This window comes from Aspergillus fumigatus, chromosome 2 (assembly GCF_000002655.1).
Source record: "Aspergillus fumigatus Af293 chromosome 2, whole genome shotgun sequence".
NCBI classification, from domain to species: domain Eukaryota; kingdom Fungi; phylum Ascomycota; class Eurotiomycetes; order Eurotiales; family Aspergillaceae; genus Aspergillus; species Aspergillus fumigatus.
In genome coordinates, this window is record NC_007195.1 from 952,320 (window position 1) to 971,434 (window position 19,115).

The 19,115-nt window shown below is 49.4% G+C and overlaps 7 protein-coding genes and 1 non-coding gene across 8 annotated transcripts; 3 read left to right on the plus strand and 5 right to left on the minus strand.

The window, feature by feature from the left end:
• Positions 1-350: 350 nt before the first annotated feature.
• On the plus strand, positions 351-3,261 carry AFUA_2G03580 (phenylalanine--tRNA ligase subunit alpha; the record flags this gene model as incomplete). The annotated part of the gene is made up of 2 exons (XM_744398.2): positions 351-3,111; positions 3,168-3,261. Exons 1-2 carry the CDS (start codon positions 1,649-1,651, stop codon positions 3,259-3,261), a joined length of 1,557 nt encoding a protein of 518 aa, XP_749491.1. The 5' UTR covers positions 351-1,648.
• Positions 3,262-4,017: 756 nt separating this feature from the next.
• rps21 (40S ribosomal protein eS21) lies at positions 4,018-4,564 on the minus strand (the record flags this gene model as incomplete). The annotated part of the gene is made up of 2 exons (XM_744399.1): positions 4,018-4,252; positions 4,533-4,564. 2 exons carry the CDS (start codon positions 4,562-4,564, stop codon positions 4,018-4,020), a joined length of 267 nt encoding a protein of 88 aa, XP_749492.1.
• Positions 4,565-4,797: 233 nt separating this feature from the next.
• Positions 4,798-6,471, minus strand: AFUA_2G03600 (NUDIX hydrolase). Its single transcript, XM_077804067.1, has 3 exons — positions 6,024-6,471; positions 5,544-5,896; positions 4,798-5,485 (listed from the first exon to the last, which is right to left on the minus strand). The coding sequence occupies exons 1-3, from the start codon at positions 6,302-6,304 to the stop codon at positions 4,881-4,883; spliced, it is 1,239 nt and encodes a 412-aa protein (XP_077660231.1). The 5' UTR covers positions 6,305-6,471; the 3' UTR covers positions 4,798-4,880.
• A 66-nt stretch (positions 6,472-6,537) lies between these two features.
• AFUA_2G03610 (putative IMP dehydrogenase) lies at positions 6,538-8,704 on the minus strand (the record flags this gene model as incomplete). Its single annotated transcript, XM_744401.2, has 3 exons — positions 6,538-7,944; positions 8,147-8,455; positions 8,515-8,704. The coding sequence occupies 3 exons, from the start codon at positions 8,702-8,704 to the stop codon at positions 6,803-6,805; spliced, it is 1,641 nt and encodes a 546-aa protein (XP_749494.1). The 3' UTR covers positions 6,538-6,802.
• On the minus strand, positions 8,086-8,109 carry AFUA_2G03615. The gene has a single exon (XR_013344481.1). It is a non-coding gene; the product is annotated as an uncharacterized ncRNA (small nucleolar RNA).
• Positions 8,705-8,714: 10 nt separating the features above from the next.
• AFUA_2G03620 (oxidoreductase, short-chain dehydrogenase/reductase family) lies at positions 8,715-10,945 on the plus strand (the record flags this gene model as incomplete). The annotated part of the gene is made up of 6 exons (XM_744402.1): positions 8,715-8,867; positions 9,581-9,930; positions 9,987-10,187; positions 10,244-10,408; positions 10,466-10,609; positions 10,669-10,945. The coding sequence occupies 6 exons, from the start codon at positions 8,715-8,717 to the stop codon at positions 10,943-10,945; spliced, it is 1,290 nt and encodes a 429-aa protein (XP_749495.1).
• A 54-nt stretch (positions 10,946-10,999) lies between these two features.
• AFUA_2G03630 (DUF952 domain-containing protein) lies at positions 11,000-11,815 on the minus strand (the record flags this gene model as incomplete). The annotated part of the gene is made up of 3 exons (XM_744403.2): positions 11,640-11,815; positions 11,225-11,541; positions 11,000-11,116 (listed from the first exon to the last, which is right to left on the minus strand). Exons 2-3 carry the CDS (start codon positions 11,507-11,509, stop codon positions 11,000-11,002), a joined length of 402 nt encoding a protein of 133 aa, XP_749496.1. The 5' UTR covers positions 11,510-11,541; positions 11,640-11,815.
• An 805-nt stretch (positions 11,816-12,620) lies between these two features.
• Positions 12,621-19,015, plus strand: AFUA_2G03640 (putative Ras GTPase activating protein). Its single transcript, XM_744404.2, has 3 exons — positions 12,621-17,283; positions 17,344-17,622; positions 17,685-19,015. The coding sequence occupies exons 1-3, from the start codon at positions 13,200-13,202 to the stop codon at positions 18,572-18,574; spliced, it is 5,253 nt and encodes a 1,750-aa protein (XP_749497.1). The 5' UTR covers positions 12,621-13,199; the 3' UTR covers positions 18,575-19,015.
• Positions 19,016-19,115: the final 100 nt, after the last annotated feature.

The window sequence follows — 19,115 nt, forward strand, 5'->3', positions numbered from 1 at the left end:
AACAAACCAAGCCAAAGCTCGCTAGACCGAAACGTACTAACAAATGCGACCACTACACTACTGCGTACATACAGAGTAGGTATATATATCGACATGTTGAGGTGTACCAGCTCTGTCTTTATCAAACTACTCTGTCGAATCGTAGCTATTGTTCAGAAAAAGGAAGTACCGCACCATAAGATCTGTACTTGGGTATCTTCATCTATGTGCAGTTGAAATGCGCTTACAATGTCCATGAAATTTTCTCAGAATATCGTACTCAAAACGAAGTAGTTACCAGGATCTACTAAGGAAATTCATTGTTGTAATGTCCGAGCCAATTAGGTACCATTGTATTATTTAGGTGCCTACCTACCTATATACTCGAAGTGAACCCATGGCACTATTCCTGACTGGGCCTTCCCAAGGTAATAATACCAAGGCAACTAAGTTTCCTGGTAACATAGTCAGATAAGGTAGGTACCAGGGTACTTTTGCCTAAAAAAAAACAAAACTGCCTAACTGCCTACCTAGTCTGTATCAAGTAGCAATATTGGAATTGTAAGTTGTCAGGCGCACATGGGCTGCGTAAGGTGTCAATACGAGTTCCAAATGCTTGTCGTCTAGGAATTCCTACGGAGTTGTAAGCACGCAATATTTGTCATTGCCAGTTGTCAGCTACAAAATAGTGGCTGGAAGATACAACACCACTATTCACTTATATTACTGTCCTCCTTTCGATCCTGCTCGCATGTTGGAAGTTAGATGTTGGAACTCTGCATTAACCTAGATTGTTCCAGTCAGAAGTGAACAGCATGAAGTCCTGCGTCGTCCCTGCCCTAATTGCTCGCCTGATCTCTTTCAGTGATGAGCGATGCGTCTTGTGCATTGCCCCAATTCCTCTTTCTGGTCCCTTGATTCCTGCCAAGGCACAAGTCTGCCGTTTCCAATAGATTGTTCCCTGTATAGACTTCAAAGCAAAGTAAAAGCCAGTGAATTTTTTCATGTCCTGTCCAAAAAGTATGACATGTCGGAATTCCAAGCCAATCCATAGAAAGAAAAAGAACAGTCAGGTCGCGGCCAAAACCCTTCGGACGAATCGCCTTCATACCAGTCACGGGGAATGACTGTGCCTTGGAATTTGCTGCATGGCTGAGAGCATACTCATCATCCAGCAAGATCATGAGGACAGAGCTGTCAACTGGCTGAGACTGGGGCTAGACCAGCCTGTGCCCCGGCTTGTAGGGATGTCGGTTTTCAAGCATTCTGTGGAATGTCTAGCGGAAACATGACCCCAGGGACGATTCTTGTCTCATGGGCTAGACAAAAGCGACCAGGACACGAGCCCCAAATTAGTGTACACGAAGACAATATCATGGATCTATGGTCCTCTCCAGTATCATAACGGATTCAGACGTGGAATGATTGAACTTGATGCACGAAGTAGATAACGGCTTATGCTGATGATGACTAATTATGATGATGGCGGGGTACCTGGATAGAATCACGTGAATGCGTCTATGGTTTGAACTGTCTCCCGTAAGAGGGCCCGAAAAGAGTCACAATTTAGTTGGAGACACAGTGGTCGACATCCCAGAGTTCTCGTTACAGTCCCCGCCACGCAGTTCTTTATCTTGACCTCTGTTATTCTCCTAAAACGGCTGCAGCCATGGCGTCCGATCTGACAAACTCCATTCTGGACGCCCTGTCCGCGTCCGACGGCCCAATTCTCTCTGACAAAGCCTTCCCCTCTACCCCCTCACTAGATCTTAAGAGTGCGCTCGACCGTCTAGCCTCGCGAAGTATGATCGAATATGAAAGAATGGAAAGAGAAGCCATTGCTTTGACCAAGGAGGGTGAGGAAATCGCCGCCAATGGCAGTCACGAAGCCAAGGTCTTCCAGGCGGTATTGGCGGCCATGGACGGATTGAAGATCGGTGATTTGCCTGGCATTGTCGGAAAAGAGAACGCCAAGGTCGGCCAGGGTAATGCATTCAAGAAAGGCTGGATCAAGAAGGACAAGGATGTGTTAAGGCCGAACACCGAGTCCATCGTCGACGAGACCCGGGAGCAGCTGTTGACCGTCAAGAACACGCAGACCTTGAGCGATCAGAAGGCCGTCGCGGATCTCAAGCGTCGGAAATTGATTGCTCTGCAGAAGGTCTTTACCTTCCGGATTTCAAAGGGGCCCAAGTTCGCCAAGGAGTTTGTAAAGGAGGAGACCGATCTGACGCCCGAAATGCTCGCAAACGGGTCATGGAAGACGGTTACACTGAAGCCGTACAATTTCAAGGCCAAGGGTGCTCCTACGCCGGCCGGTGCCTTCCACCCCCTCAACAAGGTGCGACAGGAGTTCCGGAATATTTTCTTTGAGATGGGTTTTGAGGAGATGCCCACCAACCGCTTCGTGGAGACGGGATTCTGGAACTTCGACGCCCTTTACGTTCCTCAGCAACACCCCGCCCGTGATCTTCAGGATACATTCTACATTTCAGACCCTGCCACCGCCGACCCTCCACGTGAAGATCCCTTGAACGATCCCCACCGTCTGAAATCCGTTCATCCCGCCTCCGTAGTGAGCTCGGAGAAACCCCTCGACTACAAAGAGTACTGGGAGAATGTGCGCCAGGTCCACGAGAACGGAAAGTACGGCTCGATTGGATACCGTTACCCCTGGAACGCGGACGAAGCCCTTCGGTTGGTTCTCCGTACCCACACCACCTCGGTGTCGACCTACGTCTTGCACAAACTGGCCGCGAACCCGCGGCCGGCAAGGTACTTCAGTATCGATAGAGTCTTCCGTAACGAGGCCGTCGACGCTACGCACTTGGCCGAGTTCCACCAAATTGAGGGTGTCATTGCTGACTTCGGTCTCACCCTGGGTGGTCTGATTGGATTCATGGAGGTCTTCTTCGCGAAGATGGGTATCCACCAACTGCGCTTCAAGCCCGCCTACAACCCTTACACCGAGCCCAGTATGGAGATTTTCGGTTACCACAAAGGACTGGGCAAGTGGGTCGAGATTGGAAACAGTGGTATGTTCAGACCAGAGATGCTGGAGCCCATGGGCATTCCCAGGGACATGAGAGTCTACGGATGGGGGTTGAGTCTCGAGAGACCAACCATGATTAAGTGAGTTCTGCCGTACTTTCCCTTGAGTCTATGAACTGACGTTTCTTTTTTCGCAGATACGGAGTGAGCAATATTCGAGAGCTTCTCGGTCACAAAGTCGACCTTAACTTCATCGAGACCAACCCTGTCGTGCGACTGGAGAAGGACTAAATGGAGAATGTGTAGAGAGATATTACAGGGAAGAGAATAGCATCAAACTCGATATCCTACATTTCTTTCAAGAGTTTCTGAAACAGAAAACGCTACATACTTTCATTAACGGGCTATGGGATAATGCATGACCATAAAGGAATAGATTCTACAATGTTAATTCAAACTGTTCTGCTTATCGAATGTAGAATGTAGGGCTACATATATAGGAAGCGCGAAACATGGTATGTCCCACCCGTATCTGTGCCCCAGCGCATGCTCTTTGCAACAGTGGCTCTTCAGTAGGCGGATCCTGATATTCGGCTGGATGATTACTTTCTACCTCCTCGCTCATGGGATGGAACCAAGATGTATATCTGTCCGATACGCAATCCGATTCCGTGGACAAGGAAGCCTTGATGTGCCGGATGTGATGGAAACAGGACAATAACTACAACAGAAAAAGCCCTCATCCTGAAAATGGTCGCCATCGGAAGAACGAAGAAGAGAAGCTATGAGAATCCTATGCATGGAATGAATTGACGGTGTTGAATTGGATGAAATTACTTTTCAGTCTTCATTGACTTGGGGTAAAAGAAAATGATTTTCGGACATCATCAACTCCCAGACGTAACTCATCTAACGGCCCGTCTTTTCCTATTCGCACGAAACATCTAAATCAGCATGCGGTTTGGCTGACGATGATTCGAAAGATGTAGAACTTACATCCAAGCAACCCGTCTCGCACCGCAAACACCAGGAAAAGTCATCTCGTGTTTACCGCTGACGGCTGGCGGACCAGACGTTGCGGATGTAGCCGTCACGCTGGCAGAGGCGGTTCAGCGAGTCATCGCTCTCACCACGGGCACGGATGAAACCGCAGAGGGCGTAGCTCTGGTTCTCGCCGGTGTAGCGACCGTTCTCGTCAACCTTGGCGATGGAGATCTGGACGGAGGCGTGGTCGTTGGCCTTGATGATGCGGTTGGTGGCGCTGCACTTGCGGGGGACGTAGCTGTAAGAAAGGAAGTGAAAAGGTTAGTTGTGTGCGTTTTGCAATGTTCAATGCTTTTGGTTCACAATTCTCTCCTGGTTCTGCTGGTTTCCGGAAGCCGGGGAAAAACTCTGCGGAAAAGGACTATTCTGCAACACTCCCATGATGAAGGCTGAAGCTCGCCCCAGCTTGTCTCTTGTCCTCTTGTGCATTGTCCCAAATCGCGAAGTCATTCTCGGCTCCAGGACCACCATAAAACCACTTCAAGCGCAAAACAGCGAAGGAATGAGTATTCACGTACAGATCAACGATCTCTCCCTTCTCGTTCTCCATTTTTACGGTTGGATAGGAGTTATTAGGTTGACGACGGTGGTGAAGACGTAGGTGCGCTGGCGGGTTCAATTGGCGGACTGTCGTGAAAATCTACTGAGAATCGAGCGGGTTGTGTGGGTCATGTGATCCTTTATCGAGGGCTCTGATTTTCTTGTGTGGCGGTGCCTGTGCTGTGGTGTGTGGCGTCTGCGCCAAGCGGGATTTTGCCAGGAACAATACCAACACACCCAAATATGGGATAGCGTCAAATGACTGGAGCTCTTCACTAGTGGGTTTCTCACGCTGCTCTTTCTTTTGTATGCTATGTCCTGCGCCATTACAGACTGCTCTTCGCCTGCTCTGCAAATACATCCTTCTTCCATCGAACATCGAGTTTTCGCGCAGCGCCCTGCTTGAACTGTACATACACCACCCGATCCGGCTCCCCAGCCCGAGTTGTGCCGTCGAACTCCGGTCCGGGATGATCTAATGCTAACACAGTCCGTCCATCCGAGGACATTTTGAGCATCTTAGGAGAGATACATTTCTCCGTCCAGGGCGGTGTTCCCGAATGGACAAACTCTACCAATTCTGCCCGTCGGTTCCTCAACTCCTCAGGCGAAGCTGTCGCTCGCGGTTCCTTGTCAAGGAATTGCGACACTAGATGTAACAGAAGGAACTGCGGAGGGAACATGATGATTTCGCCGCTTTGGGCCTTCCGCAGCCATTCTGCTGCAGGCAGGAACATAGCCTCCGTTATTTCGACTCCACCATCGCTCGTGGGAACTTGAATTTCCTCCCGTTCCCCTTCGGCAGGAATCTCGTTCAGTACGGACTGATCTGACTCGGCTGGAAGAGGTAGGAAGTAGAGGTACATCTGTGTCGAGTACCGCTTGGGGACGTTTGTAGGGGTAATCCACCGCGTGAACGGGATCAAAGGCTCTGTAGCTCCATCAGCTGAACGTGTCGGCACTTATCGACCGACTTAATGACAACGCACCTATATCCGGTACTGCTGCAGCATTCTGCTTCTTCAACCAGTCGACAAACGTCACCTCATGCTGATGGATAGCTCGTCTTCCTTTTTCTCTCTCTGCCTCAGATACGGCTAGCATGACGCCTGTATTCTTGTCTCTCGCCAGCAGGATACCGCTCTCCTCAAACAATTCCCTCACAGCAGCATTACGGTACCACTGCGCATCTTCATGCCTCTTTGGATCTTCCGCAGCGGGACATTCCCCGTCCTCAGCAGACAGATTTCCTCCCGGAAATACATGCGCTGAGGCAAATGAAGTTGATGTCTTGACGCGATGCAGTAACAAGACTTCATTTTTGGGGGAGATGAGGATGACGCTGTTGCATGTTAGCTATATAATTGCAAGTTACGAAAACTCGACACTCAGCATGACATAACAGCCACCGCCTCCAGATCCCCATCAGGATGGTATTAAGATAAACAAGGGGTGTATCATGTACTAACCTTGAGCTCGGCCTGGGTGTCGCCGGTGGCGCCTTGGATCGCTCACCCTTTTTAGCTGCCATTTTGTAAGATCCAGTGGACTGCAATGATTGCACCGTAGAAGAGAAGTTTCTAACTTGGGATCTTGCACGATGACAGACGCAGAGCACTGGTGGTACTTGTATACACCTAGAGCGTGGACCTCGGACCAAGCTTAGCCGACGGACAGACAATTGGCCAGATCTGCAGATGAACCGGGAAGTTGAGCTAAAGGGTCCAGGAAGAAGTGTCTTGGTGGCCATGAAAGACGGGCGCCACTGGAGGCGCGTTATGTCCCTGCTTCTTGCTTGTAGTATTAAGGAATGATCGGTACCGCTTGGGAGGGTTATGGTGCCTGGGGTTGTTCCCGGGGATCGGTTGCTTAACCTTGGCAATGGCAGTTGGAACCTAGGCTTCTTCTATTAATTACCCCGCGCGATGCTCATACAGGTGGCAGGCTGCGTGCATGCCAAAGTCACGAGTCATGAGAGTCTAAGGCTTACAGAAATAAGTAGTTTAGGATATATTTTAGGTTTTTTACTATCATGAATTGTCTGACGGCAAGCATAATTACTTCGAACAGCAGCATTGAAGAAAATCATCCGAAGTGCATTCCATGTCAAACTCCAAAACCATCATGCCCAATTTTTTCAACTTTCATACCAAGCGCGTATCATCATGTGAACATAGCCTGACTGACAAGGCCTGAGAGAGAAAAAAAATAAAGAAGAATTTACGCTTTTTACATCCAACAAAGCCCTTTAGGAGTAGAGCTTCTTGTCGTAGCTGTGCAGACCGTGGACGTTACCCTCGGCCATGGCACTGGCGCTTCTCATCTCGAAACGAACAATGCCCTTGTTGACGCCGTCGTGGAGCTCGTCAAGGCTCTTGACACCAATGTCTTGCAGAGAGTGCTGGACACCAGCAACAAGGTATGGAACAAACTTGGTGACCGAACCTCGGTCGAGCACAGAACCAGCGACACCCTGAGCGACAAGCACACGGTCCTTCTCAGAGAAGTAACGGGCAGTACCAGCGTTGCTGGCCTTGCTATCCTTGCTACCAGCACCGGCCTTCTTGTCCTCCATGGCAGCGATACTTCCCATGCCACGGTAGGCCTTGACAAGTTGGCCTTCATTGCTCACGAAGTATTCACCGGGTGACTCAGTGGTACCGGCGAGGAGACCTCCCATCATGACGGTAGAGGCCCCCATGGCAAGACCCTTGACGATGTGTCCGACGTTCTGGATACCACCGTCGGCGATGCAAGGAACACCGAATCGAGCAGCAAAGGAAGCAACGCTGCGAACGGCAACGGCCTGCGGACGACCGACAGCCATGACTTCCTGGGTAATGCAGGCACTGCCGCTGCCCATGCCAATTCTCAGGCCATCGGCACCGGCAGCAATCAGAGCTGCGGCCTGTTCCCGAGTGACAACGTTGCCGGCAATAACGTCGATTTCGGGGAATGTCTTCTTCACCCACTTGATCATCTCGATTTGGTAGATGCTGTTACCCTGGCTGCTGTCGAGGACGACAATATCAAGACCAGCTTCGACGAGAAGCTTGAGTCTGTGCTTATCCTCTTCACGAGTACCAATCGCAGCAGCACAGATCAGCTGCTTCGAATCGGGAAGCTTAGATGCCAATGGGTAGTGGAGGTTCTTCATCAGGTCACTGCGAGACAGCAAAGAGACAAGGTTTCCGTCTGCATCAACGATGGGGAGTTTTCCCTTCTTGGAGCTACGAAGAACATCGTTGGCCTCGGCAAGAGTGGTACCGGCAGGTGCGGTGACAAGGTCGGTGGACATAATTGCAGTGACCGGGTCATCGAGGTTGGTGTGGAACTGGATATCTCTGGATGTGACCATACCGACGAGCTTGGAGCGGAGGGTTCCGTTTTCTGTCACAAAACACAGATTAGACAATGGCTTGCGAACAGTGATTGTGACGGAGGAAAATCATTATGCGTTGTCGATTTCAGATAAAATCGTTTCTCTACATCGCAACTCTCGTTGCTCCAGTGGAACGAAAGTTATAAGAGATAGGATGGAGAATCATCATGTAGGGGTGACAGCTGAGAGAAAGCAAGATTGTGTGCTTACCAGTTACGGGGAAGCCTCCGAAGCCCCATTTGGCCTTGAGCGCCTTAGCCTCTCCAACGGTGGCCTTGGGAGAGAGAACGACAGGGTCCAGGATGAAACCGTTCTCGTATCTCTTGACCTTTCTGACCATCTCGGCCTGATCCTCAGGGGAACAATTATGGTGGATGACACCCAGACCGCCCAGAAGAGCCATGTGAATAGCCATGTTGTGCTCAGTGACAGTGTCCATGGGAGAGGAGAGAAGGGGAACCTTCAGCGAGACACGCTTGGTGACGGGGGTATCAAGGGTGACATCGGAAGCAGGGAATCCTGTCATAATCATGAACAAACGGCCCTTTTTCGTAAAGGATGAGTTTCCACTGTCTTACCAATATAACCAGGCAGGATCAGGAAATCATTGTAAGTCAATGCTCCGTGCTTGTCCGAATCAAGCAGGGTATCAACATCAAGGCCATCTCTGGTAGTGTATTCCTTTTCCAGGATCTCCAGAGCCTTGGTGTAATCCTGAATATCTGCCTTCATGGCGCAGCCGAGGGAGTCACCGTTGGCGATGGGCATTGTGTATATAATGAGAGAAAGACTCTACGGTTTCTATCGTAACGCGCAGAGACGGGTATCAGATCAAGATAATCAACAGATCGACGATAGAAATGTTCTGTTGATGGAGAAAGTCTTCCTTTCCCAAAGAAAGGAAAGAAAGAAAAAGAGAGAAAAACTCGAGGTGAAAAAAATTGCCTTTTGACTGTCTGGCGCACAAGCTAATCCCAGTAGGTGTTATACCGGAAATAGTATAGTCAAGGTGATAATTGCGGAGCTCATTATTGTGATTGGCTGTTTAACGAAAACTCTTAAGGCGGTGAGACTGAGGAGCGACATATTGCTTGATAATCGCAATTGATAATCTGCGCTTGATGTAAAGATGCCAAGAGCAGGACTTGAGGGCTGTACTCCATGCGGTGTATACTTGGGTACAGGGATCCCTCTATACATGACTGGATTTGCCCTATTAGTTACAGTCGTCTCTGGTATCTGGTCATGCAATGCACAATTCTTGCTGCAGTTGCGGTACCTGGAGTGGGTGCCTCTGTGTGATGCACTGAGCCATGAAACCTATATGCTTTAGCTCAGCTTGGCTTCGGCAATCAGTCTAGATCCCTGGATCTTACAAGCAGTTATATTCATCTGAGCATATCAGAAGGAAGGCGAGGTCGTGCAGGGTGCGCAAGACATAGGATAGCAACATGCCTTACCCAGATCGAATGAGAACGACATGCATCGCTCTACTTCCACATACTGTTCACAAACAGAAGGGCTCAAAGATATTGATTCGTGAGGTAGTAATCCATGGTAGACTGAAGCTGCGCTCGATTTTATATTACATAGCAATTTACGACAAGATGACGCCGGAGTGACAACATAACTGGTACACTGTAGTATCTAAGAAATCGCAAAGGTCCCACTCAACCTTCCGATGTAGAGGCTCAAACAAAAACTTCACTCGTCTACAGCAACCTAGCAATCTCTTCGAAATGGCGTCTCAGATGGGTAAGGAAGGTACTTTTCAACCGCCTCAGGCACCGCAGAGTCAACAAAAACCGGGGTCAGTGCTCCGTCCCTACAGGGGTGACCCTTAACGACTCCGGTACTAAGGACCTGATCATCAGACTCGAAAAGCATATGGTTCCTCCCAGCGAAGCCACGAAACTGGAGTCAAAAGGTCACTTTGTCGAGTATGTAGGCTCTGGCAAATTGAAGGACAAGAAGGTTCTCATCACTGGCGGAGAGTATGTCCATCAATTTTAGGTGCGCCGCTTAGTGAACAATATTGACGAGCGTATAGCTCCGGCATCGGCCGAGCTGTTGCCATTCTGATGGCACGGGAAGGGGCCGATATCACAATTGTCCATCTTCCCGAGGAGATAGACGACGCTGAAGAGACCAAGAGAGCCATTGAACATGAAAAGAGATCATGTCTACTTGTCGCTGGAGACCTCAGGGCCCACAATATGTGTCGACGAGCTGTGGAGGAGCATATGAACAAGTAACCACGGGCCTTTTGTGAATTGGCCCATATCGTACCGGCTAATACGGAAGCAGGTTCCAGAGACTGAACGTCCTGATCAACAATGCCTCAAAACAGTATATGAATAAGAACTTCGCCGATATCGACCTGAATAAGGTGGAGGATATCTTCCGGACCAACATCATCCAGATGATGGCTCTGACGAAATATGCTCTGCCATTTCTGTCAAAGGGTGACTCGTTAGTATTCCTCAAACCGCAGCATGCGCAATTAACTCACTGTACTTATATCAATAGCATTATAAACACCACATCTGTCGTAACCTTCAGGGGTTCAAGCAGTATGGTGGACTATGCGGCCACGAAAGGTGCCGTTGTCGGGTTCACCAGATCTCTAGCGTCTCAGCTACTTCCAAAGGGTATTCGAGTGAATGCTGTTGCGTAAGTGACCGAGAGTTGAACTCTTTCACCAATGTTTAGCTAATCGCCTCGTTCAACAGCCCTGGCGCTATCTACACCCCGATCCAGGTCGACACCAGGGACGCTGAACAGATGGCCAACTGGGGCTCCAGGACTCCCTTGGGTCGACCGGGTGAGCCAAGCGAAGTAGCGACCACTTTCGTGTTTCTTGCCAGTGCCGATGCTTCGCTTTACTGTAAGTGCACCATCTGCTTCTGCCTCCAGTTTTGGATGAGGACAAGTCAACTGAGAATTGTACAGACGGGCAGGTCATGCATTGTTATCCCTTGGGTGATTGATCAGGGGGTCTCTGAGTAGAGCTTAGACATGTCAAACCTAATCTGCATCGTAATTGTCCAACTCATTCTGAGTTCAATACAAAAGCCATGGTTTCGCCTGTGAGATCGCCTTGTCCCACCCAGCCTCATTCGTCCAGACCGCAATACTCTCAACCTCGTTTTTCCCCAGCCTCAGCCCGTTATATAGATGCTGGGGCAGTCAGTAAATATTCCAAAAGTCGCAGCTTTGAGCGGAAGGTCACAAACGAATCAAGGAGAAGGCCGAGGTTACGTCTTGTAGGGAAAAGATAGAACCTACCGGGAAAAGACCTTCATCGGGTCGCGGCCCACAAATCTTTGCATCTGGCGACTCCCACCTAATGTCGTCTATAACTCGCTCGGATTCTATACGCAGCACATAGACTAACGGCTCGTCCTTGAAGAAGTACTTCAATGTGTTGGGAACCTGCAATGCGGTTGACAGATGGATGAAGCCCGACTCCTGGTCGAGTTCGCTGACGGGTAAGCGCTCAGGAAGTGGTTCCCGGACAGGGGACGTAGAGGGAACCAGCTTGTAGAGATAGAATGGTAACGACTGGGTCATTGTTGATGTCGGTCTGATAAATGCTCTTAATTCTTATCGTTCATAAGCAGGTGAGTGTTGAGTATTCAGAAGATTGAGGTTCAGCGTATAATAATATATTTTGGTTCGATGGACAGGCGGGGTCTCTTACCAGTGGTTCTTTGGTGGATAATGTCAACGACGGGTAATGACCTCAACTCCGCGATCTCGGAATGTTGGTGATAATTGATATCCTAGATTCAACATAGAATTACGAATTGTAATCAGGACATAAGTTATCGTCCGATAGGCTAGATTGCGGATCCTCTAGGCTTTATTTGATGTTGACCCAGGTCGCACTCGTCACGTGCATATGCCAAAGTCGCATCTTTCGAACGCATATCAACGCAGGTGTCCAGAGCGTCGATGTTCTACTCAAGATGATGTATGCTTTGATTCCTTTGTCTGCGATATAAGCATATGATGGTCGTTTTTTGTTTTACTGTAGAGAGCTCCACTAACTTAAAGACTTTCAGCCAGCCACCGTCATAATGTTATTGAAATCTGGCCATCAGTTAACTCCTGCTTCGTACCTCTGGCGTACAGGCAGTTGAACTCCAGAGCAATATATATATGAAGACTAGTTAGAAATAACCGAGAGACTAATGAGACGCTCTGGCCCCATTGAACCTACGACTGCATGTCATCTTGATATAATAAGGATATGTTCCTGGTTGCACGGGTGAACCAGGTTGGAGATCATGACAAGCCCCGCAGAGAATCGGCTGGCCTCCATTAGTCATCCCGAACAACCCACATCTAATCTCCCGAAGTGCCACGGTTACTAGGAACAAAGTGAGCAAACTCCAAGGAAAAAATACTGAATCTCGGAGTCAGACGTCTTATCAGCTTGGTGCATTGGACTTGTCGCGCCTGCATTTCGGAGCTTGTCAATACTAGTATAAGAAATTGATACTCGATAAGCAGAAGAGATGGATCGTGGATGTGCCATAAGTGGGCGGCACGTGAAGCGATCTGTGACTGGAAAAAGACGATAGTTACCACAAATGGATGATGAAGGTGTACACGGTCACCTGATGCGGCCAACCATACCCGATCGGGAGATTTGTTTTCCCTGCCCTGCTGATTATTGCTTGCTTGCTTTCCTCAGGCCTGAGGTACAGAGGGGGCTGGGACATCAAGATGAGATATCTCTGTGGAGGCCATTATTCAAGTGAAAAAAAGGTACCTAGGTAGCGCCTTCTCATCCCACTCCATGCTCATCTATTCTCTACCTTAACCCTGCTCTCTTTTTCTCTCCCCCTCCCCCTCTTGCGTTCACATATCCCAAGCGGTCGAATCGCTTTTTTATTGTTGTTGATTTCTCTTTTAATCTTTCCCATCTTACGCTTTCTCTCCTGCTTTCGATTCTTTCACGGTCCTCTTCTACAAAAAGAGAGAGAGGTTACATTACGTCCTCGCCGCGTTTCTATATCAACCCCGATCTACCCGCCCAATTCTTTTGGTTGCCATAGGGCAATGCAGTCCCTCCCTTGAATAAACATTCCCGTCTCAACCAAAAGCAGTCAGGCACTATTACGCATTAGATATTCGGCCTACTTACAGTTACGGCACTGCTTCTGCTTTACGAAGCAGGCATGCGGCCAATTGAAGTTCGAAATTTCCCATTTCTCTTGATCTTTGCATTCTTGCCCACACAACGTCATCAGTGATGGCGAGTCAGCCGATCTCTCCACGACGTACACAGACCGATCATCCGCAACATACCTCGAGCCCGCTCCGACATGGCTCGACTGCATCCACAAGTTCATCTATCTATTCTCTCTCGTCAAATTCGCAAGCTCCCAGTCGAACCAGTACCATCTCGTCAAATGCGTCCATGGGGTCTGCTCCCCGGATTGGCCACCGACGAGGCAAGAGTGAACTAAACTCAATTACATTGGGAGCGATGGCAAAAGACACCTCTGGAGGGGAAAGCTGGACGAGCGCGGCGACGACATATGAGAATGTTCGGCGTTCCTTACGACCACTTCCCCAGGCTCCAAATGCGGACCCTCCGGCGAGCAAAACATCCATATATCGACATACAAGAAGTCAAACCGTCGATAATCCACATTATTGGAAGGAAAACCGCCCCGGAACTCCCGATTCACGCCATCCACACAGTTTGGAGACCGGCGGACTGAGCGAACGACAATCACTCAATTCGCAGACCCCTCCGAAAAAAAACTCCATACAGCCAGGATCTCTTCATGCCGTTTCACCTCATTCTCGACCACATATCCGACCACATCACTCACATAGTCTGTCTAGTCCACTTCCACCGCCGCTTACGACGACTCTTTCAACACCAGAACTAGAGACTTTCAAGAAGTCATCGACAGGCCACCTCCGTACTTTGTCCAAATTCGCCAAATCGGGCGAGACTGAGGAGTTTGCTCTCGAAGCCTATAGTCCTTCCGTAGTGGGCTTGCAGGGACGACGGCGACTGAAGCGCGCGGGTTCCGTTGCGGGCGCGCAGGGCTCCAGGGTTGCTCGAAAGCAGAATGCATCGGCATGGGCGGCTGGTAATTGGATGGACAAACAACGTCAATTTTTGCAGGCGTATGAGTATCTTTGCCACATCGGAGAAGCCAAGGAATGGATCGAAGAGGTCATTCAGAAGCAAATCCCGCCAATCGTCCAACTGGAGGAAGCCCTCAGAGATGGCGTCACTCTCGCAGAAGTCGTGCAGGCGATGTATCCTAACCGAACATTCCGAATCTTCAGGCACCCGAAATTGCAGTACCGACACTCCGACAATATAGCTTTGTTCTTTCGATTTTTGGACGAAGTCGAGCTACCCGAGCTATTCAGGTTCGAACTCATTGATTTGTACGAAAAGAAGAACATTCCGAAGGTCATCCACTGCGTGCACGCTTTGTCATGGTTGCTCTTCAAGAAAGGCCTGGTAGATTTTCGCATGGGAAACCTTGTCGGCCAACTTGAGTTCGAGCACCATGAGCTCGAACAAACGCAAAAGGGGCTCGACAAGTCAGGAGTAAGCATGCCCAGCTTCTCAGGCATGGCTGCCAACTTTGGTGCAGAGCCTGAGCCAGAACCAGAGCCAGAACCTGAAACTGAAGAAGAGCGAATCGAGCGCGAACTGCACGAGAATGAAACCTCAATTGCCGAATTCCAGGCTCAGATCAAGGGCGCGATGTTACGGCTGAAACTTGGCAATGTCATGAATGAACTGTGGGATTTCGAACCTTTCCTCATCGATCTCCAGTCCAGACTCCGTGGCGACTGGGCCCGCCAGGTCATTCAGTACCGGTTGAACATGCGGTCTTTTGCAGTGAATTTGCAGGCGGCCTGCAGGGGTTTCATTGTACGCTCCCGCCAGCAAGGTGATAGGGAATGGTGCCGAGCTCAGGAGCTTGATGTTCTGCGGCTTCAGGCTCTCATCAGAGGTGCAAAGGCAAGGACTCAAGTCCAGTATCTCCGGAGACAGTCGCGAAAAGAAGAATCGGGAATCAAGCAATTTCAAGCAGCTATTCGAGGCGCCCTGCAACGGAAGACAGTTTACGCCGTGTACGAAGATACCAGGGCCATAGAGCCTCAAGTCATCGTCTTGCAAGCTGCTGTGCGAGGCGCTCTTTGTCGCAGAATGATCTCGGAGCAACACGAAGAGACGCAATGCGCTGAAGACGGAATTACGCAACTCCAATCGCTGATTCGAGGTGCTCATTTCCGGCGGCAATTGAGCGCTCAACAAGACGACATCAAGAACACTGGAAATAATGTGCAACAATTGCAGGCTGCGATTCGAGGAACGTTGACACGTAAAGCCGTCATTCAGCTGAAGAGCTCACTCGCTGAAGCGACGCCAACCGTGATATCAATCCAGGCCGGTGTTAGAGCTCTGGCGACCAGAGAACGTTATTTTCAACTGATCGACGGACTGGCAAAGAAAAAGAATGAATGCATATCCCTCCAGGCTTTTGTCCGTGGTGGAGCTGTGAGGGGTCACCTGAATTCACTTCGACAAGCGTTAGAGGAGCACACTCTGTCAATCATTGGGCTTCAGAGTATTCTTCGAGAAAAAGCTGTACGGGTCGCTCTGGACGCACAGAGAGCGGCGTTGGTGCAAGAAGAAAGGTCAATTCTACAGCTACAGTCCGCGGCCCGAGCGGTTATTCTAAGAAGGCGACTGGAAGCCGACGCAGAAGCCCTCCGAGCACAAGAACACATCATCGTGGATCTTCAAGCTCTCTCCAGAGCGGCAATTCTGAGAATCAAAGTTGGAGCTGTTCTTGATGAGCTGGAAGATTGTGAGGATGAGGTTAGCCAGCTGCAGGCGCATATCCGTGCGATGATCGTTCGGGTCGACGTCGGCCAGGATTTGGCTGATCTAGCTGCCGAAGAGGAACTGATCACGGACCTACAGTCTCGTATGCGCGGGCATATCATTCGATCAAAGTTCGAAGAAAAGCGCCAATATTATCGGGCTAACATGGAAAAGGTCATCAAGGCGCAGAGCATCGTGCGAGGCAGAATCCAGGGTCAGGCATACAAGAGCCTCACAACCGGAAAAAATCCACCAGTCAATACCGTCAAAGGATTCGTGCATCTATTGAACGACAGCGAGTTCGATTTTGATGAGGAGATCGAATTTGAGCGACTCAGGAAATTGGTCGTGCAACAGGTCCGGCAAAATGAGCTGGCGGAACAATATATCAGTCAACTGGACATCAAGATTGCTCTGTTAGTAAAGAACAAGATTACGCTGGACGAAGTCGTCAAACATCAAAAGCATTTTGGAGGCCATGTTGGCAGCCTCTTGTCCAATGCAGACATCTCGTCAAAGGACCCATTTGATCTCAAAGCTTTGAATAAGACATCAAGGAAAAAGTTGGAGCACTATCAAGTGCTCTTCTTTCTCCTGCAAACACAATCACAGTACCTCGCCAAGCTATTCCGCAGACTGCGAGAGCTGAACACCCCGGAAAAGGAGTATGAGAGAATAAGGCACTTGATGATGGGGCTCTTCGGTTATTCTCAGAAGAGACGCGAAGAATACTACCTCATTAAGTTGCTATCCCGCTCAGCGAAGGAGGAGATTGAGAGTTTCGATTCGTTGCATGAATATCTGCGCTGTAACTCGTTCTGGAACAAGCTATTCGCATCCTACATCAAGTCTCCCAGAGATCGGAAATTCATGCGCGACGTCCTTGGACCACTTATCAAAGAAAATGTGGTCGAGAATCCAGAGCTGGATCTGGAAAGCGATCCCATCCAAATCTACCGCTCGGCAATCAATAACGAAGAACTGCGTACCGGCAGGAGAAGTCGGCGGCCACTGGACCTTCCCAGAGAAGAGGCCATCAGAGATCCTGAAACGAGAGCAACATTTATCCAAAATCTGCAGGATCTTCGTGACATTGCAGACCAATTCTTCACTGCGCTCAAAGAACTCCTCTATCGCATGCCCTTTGGAATTCGTTATATCTCGCAACAGATGTATGAGTGCCTCCTTTCCCGGTTCCCAGGAGAGGATCCTGGCTTCATTCTCCAGGCCGTCGGTCATTGGGTCTGGAGAAACTACTTCCAGCCTGCCATGGTTGAACCAGAAAAATTTGGTGTCATAGAACGTGGTCTCACGCAAGAGCAGAAGAGAAATCTGTCTGAAATTGCCAAGGTTGTGGCCCAGGTCGCCTCCGGAAGACTGTTTGGCGCGGAGAATGTCTATCTGCAGCCACTGAACAGCTATGTTGCCGATTCAATTCAGCGACTCGGCCGAATTTGGGGCGACAGTAAGCTTGCTGCTTTTCTAAGTACATGGTTATATCACGCAGAAGCTAACTAGAATATAGTGGTCTCGGTACAAGATGCGGAAACGTATTTCGACATTGATGAATTCAATGACCTGTACGCGAAGACTAAGCCCACCCTGTACATCAAGATGTCCGACATTTTTTCAATCCACCAACTTGTTGCGTCTGAGATCAACTATATTTGTCCACACCCCGACGATATTCTAAGGGAGATAATCCGCGACCTCGGAAATGTGAAGACCAACGAAAACGAACTGATGAGCGTCAATTCCTCGGAAATCAATTTGACATTAAATCCCAAGCTTGCGCAAGTAGAAGGTAAGCTGTGCTGTTATTAAAGCATCCGTTTTTGACCATCGGCTAACGGAAAAACCTCCCAGACCCCGAAGCAGATGTCAAAGCGCTTTTCATGGAAACGAAACGATGTGTCCTCTATATTATTAGGGTTCAGACGGGCGCCAATCTCATGGAAATTATGGTCAAACCACCCACCGAGGAGGACGAAGAGCGATGGATGACGTTAGTACGCGACGAGTTAACCACGAATACCAGCCAGCGAAGCGCATACTCCGAGGCGAGCACTCTGGTCGATATTGCATCCATGACATACTCCGAGCTGAAACGGACTGCACTTGAGAACATTCTCCAGCTCGAGCGGACTGGCAAGATTCGCCGTGACAACCACTATCAAGATCTCCTTAACGCTATTGCTATTGATATCCGCACTAAGCACCGCCGTAGAATTCAGCGGCAGCGAGAGTTGGAAAGCGCACGTCTTACCCTGGGCCGTCTCAACGATCAAGCCGCTTGGCTGGAACAGCAGCTCAAAACCTACAACGACTACATCGAGCAGGCAATGGTGACCTTGCAGAACAAGAAGGGCAAGAAGCGATTCCTCATGCCATTTACCAAACAATGGGACCACCAACGCGAGCTTCAAAAGTCCGGCAAAGTGTTCAAGTTCGGCTCCTACAAGTACTCGGCCCGGAACCTCGCAGACAAAGGCGTTCTGGTCTACTGGAAGGGCTACTCGGAGCGCCAGTGGGACCGCGTCGACCTCACAATATCTAGCAATGAAGTCGGCGTGTTCACCCTCGACGGCAGCAGTGGCCCCATGATGGTCCCAGGGGCAAACGCTCAGGTGCCCTTGGACGATTTGTTGCAAGCACAGTTCAACAACATGCAGTTCATGGACTTCTTCGATGGACACTTACGAGTCAACGTGAATCTTTTCTTGCATCTGATTATGAGAAAGTTCTATAACGAATGATTGATATGCTGGGGTGCTCGGCGGGACCGGATTGCTAAGCTCAGCGGAATATCCCAGCATCTCCGTAATGACGTCTGTTTGAATTTGTTGTTTTGACTTCTCCGCGTTCACTTTTATTCCACCGTTCTCGCGGTTCCTCGTTTGCGGATAGGAGCCCGTTCAGCATACTTTAGTTGATGATGACCCTTTTTCTTACCAGCGATATCCACTTCATGTCTGATCACCTCTCCTTCTTTCCGCTTCGAAGCCGTGGCATATCGGCACACGATTCCCAGCAAAGTTTTACACTTTTGTTTGTTCCTTTCAAATTCCGTCTTCGTCTTGAAACCCTACCTTTCACTGTTCCCAATGATTCCCCTGTGATGATTTAGACGAGTCTTCTATGTATGTATTGGTCCCATAGTGTTTAGTAGTACATGATATGATAGCTTCTGAAGGCGATCTATATATCTAAATCATCAAATCAGTAGAAGGGTGATAATGCGATTGTAGGCTGTGAAGATGGGCATCTCTATCGAGACATGAGCATGTCAGGGGCTCC

What these genes read in the sequence shown, in the direction of transcription:
- AFUA_2G03640 (XM_744404.2), top strand. Translation starts at nt 13,200, where the DNA reads ATGGCGAGTCAGCCGATCTCTCCACGACGTACACAGACCGATCATCCG. An exon ending in CGGCCGAATTTGGGGCGACA is followed by an intron (nt 17,284 to 17,343) that starts GTAAGCTTGCTG and finishes ACTAGAATATAG; the next exon opens with TGGTCTCGGTACAAGATGCG. An exon ending in CAAGCTTGCGCAAGTAGAAG is followed by an intron (nt 17,623 to 17,684) that starts GTAAGCTGTGCT and finishes AAAACCTCCCAG; the next exon opens with ACCCCGAAGCAGATGTCAAA.
- AFUA_2G03600 (XM_077804067.1), bottom strand. Translation starts at nt 6,304, where the DNA reads ATGGCCACCAAGACACTTCTTCCTGGACCCTTTAGCTCAACTTCCCGG. An exon ending in ACACCCAGGCCGAGCTCAAG is followed by an intron (nt 5,897 to 6,023) that starts GTTAGTACATGA and finishes AACATGCAACAG; the next exon opens with CGTCATCCTCATCTCCCCCA. An exon ending in TGCAGCAGTACCGGATATAG is followed by an intron (nt 5,486 to 5,543) that starts GTGCGTTGTCAT and finishes ATGGAGCTACAG; the next exon opens with AGCCTTTGATCCCGTTCACG.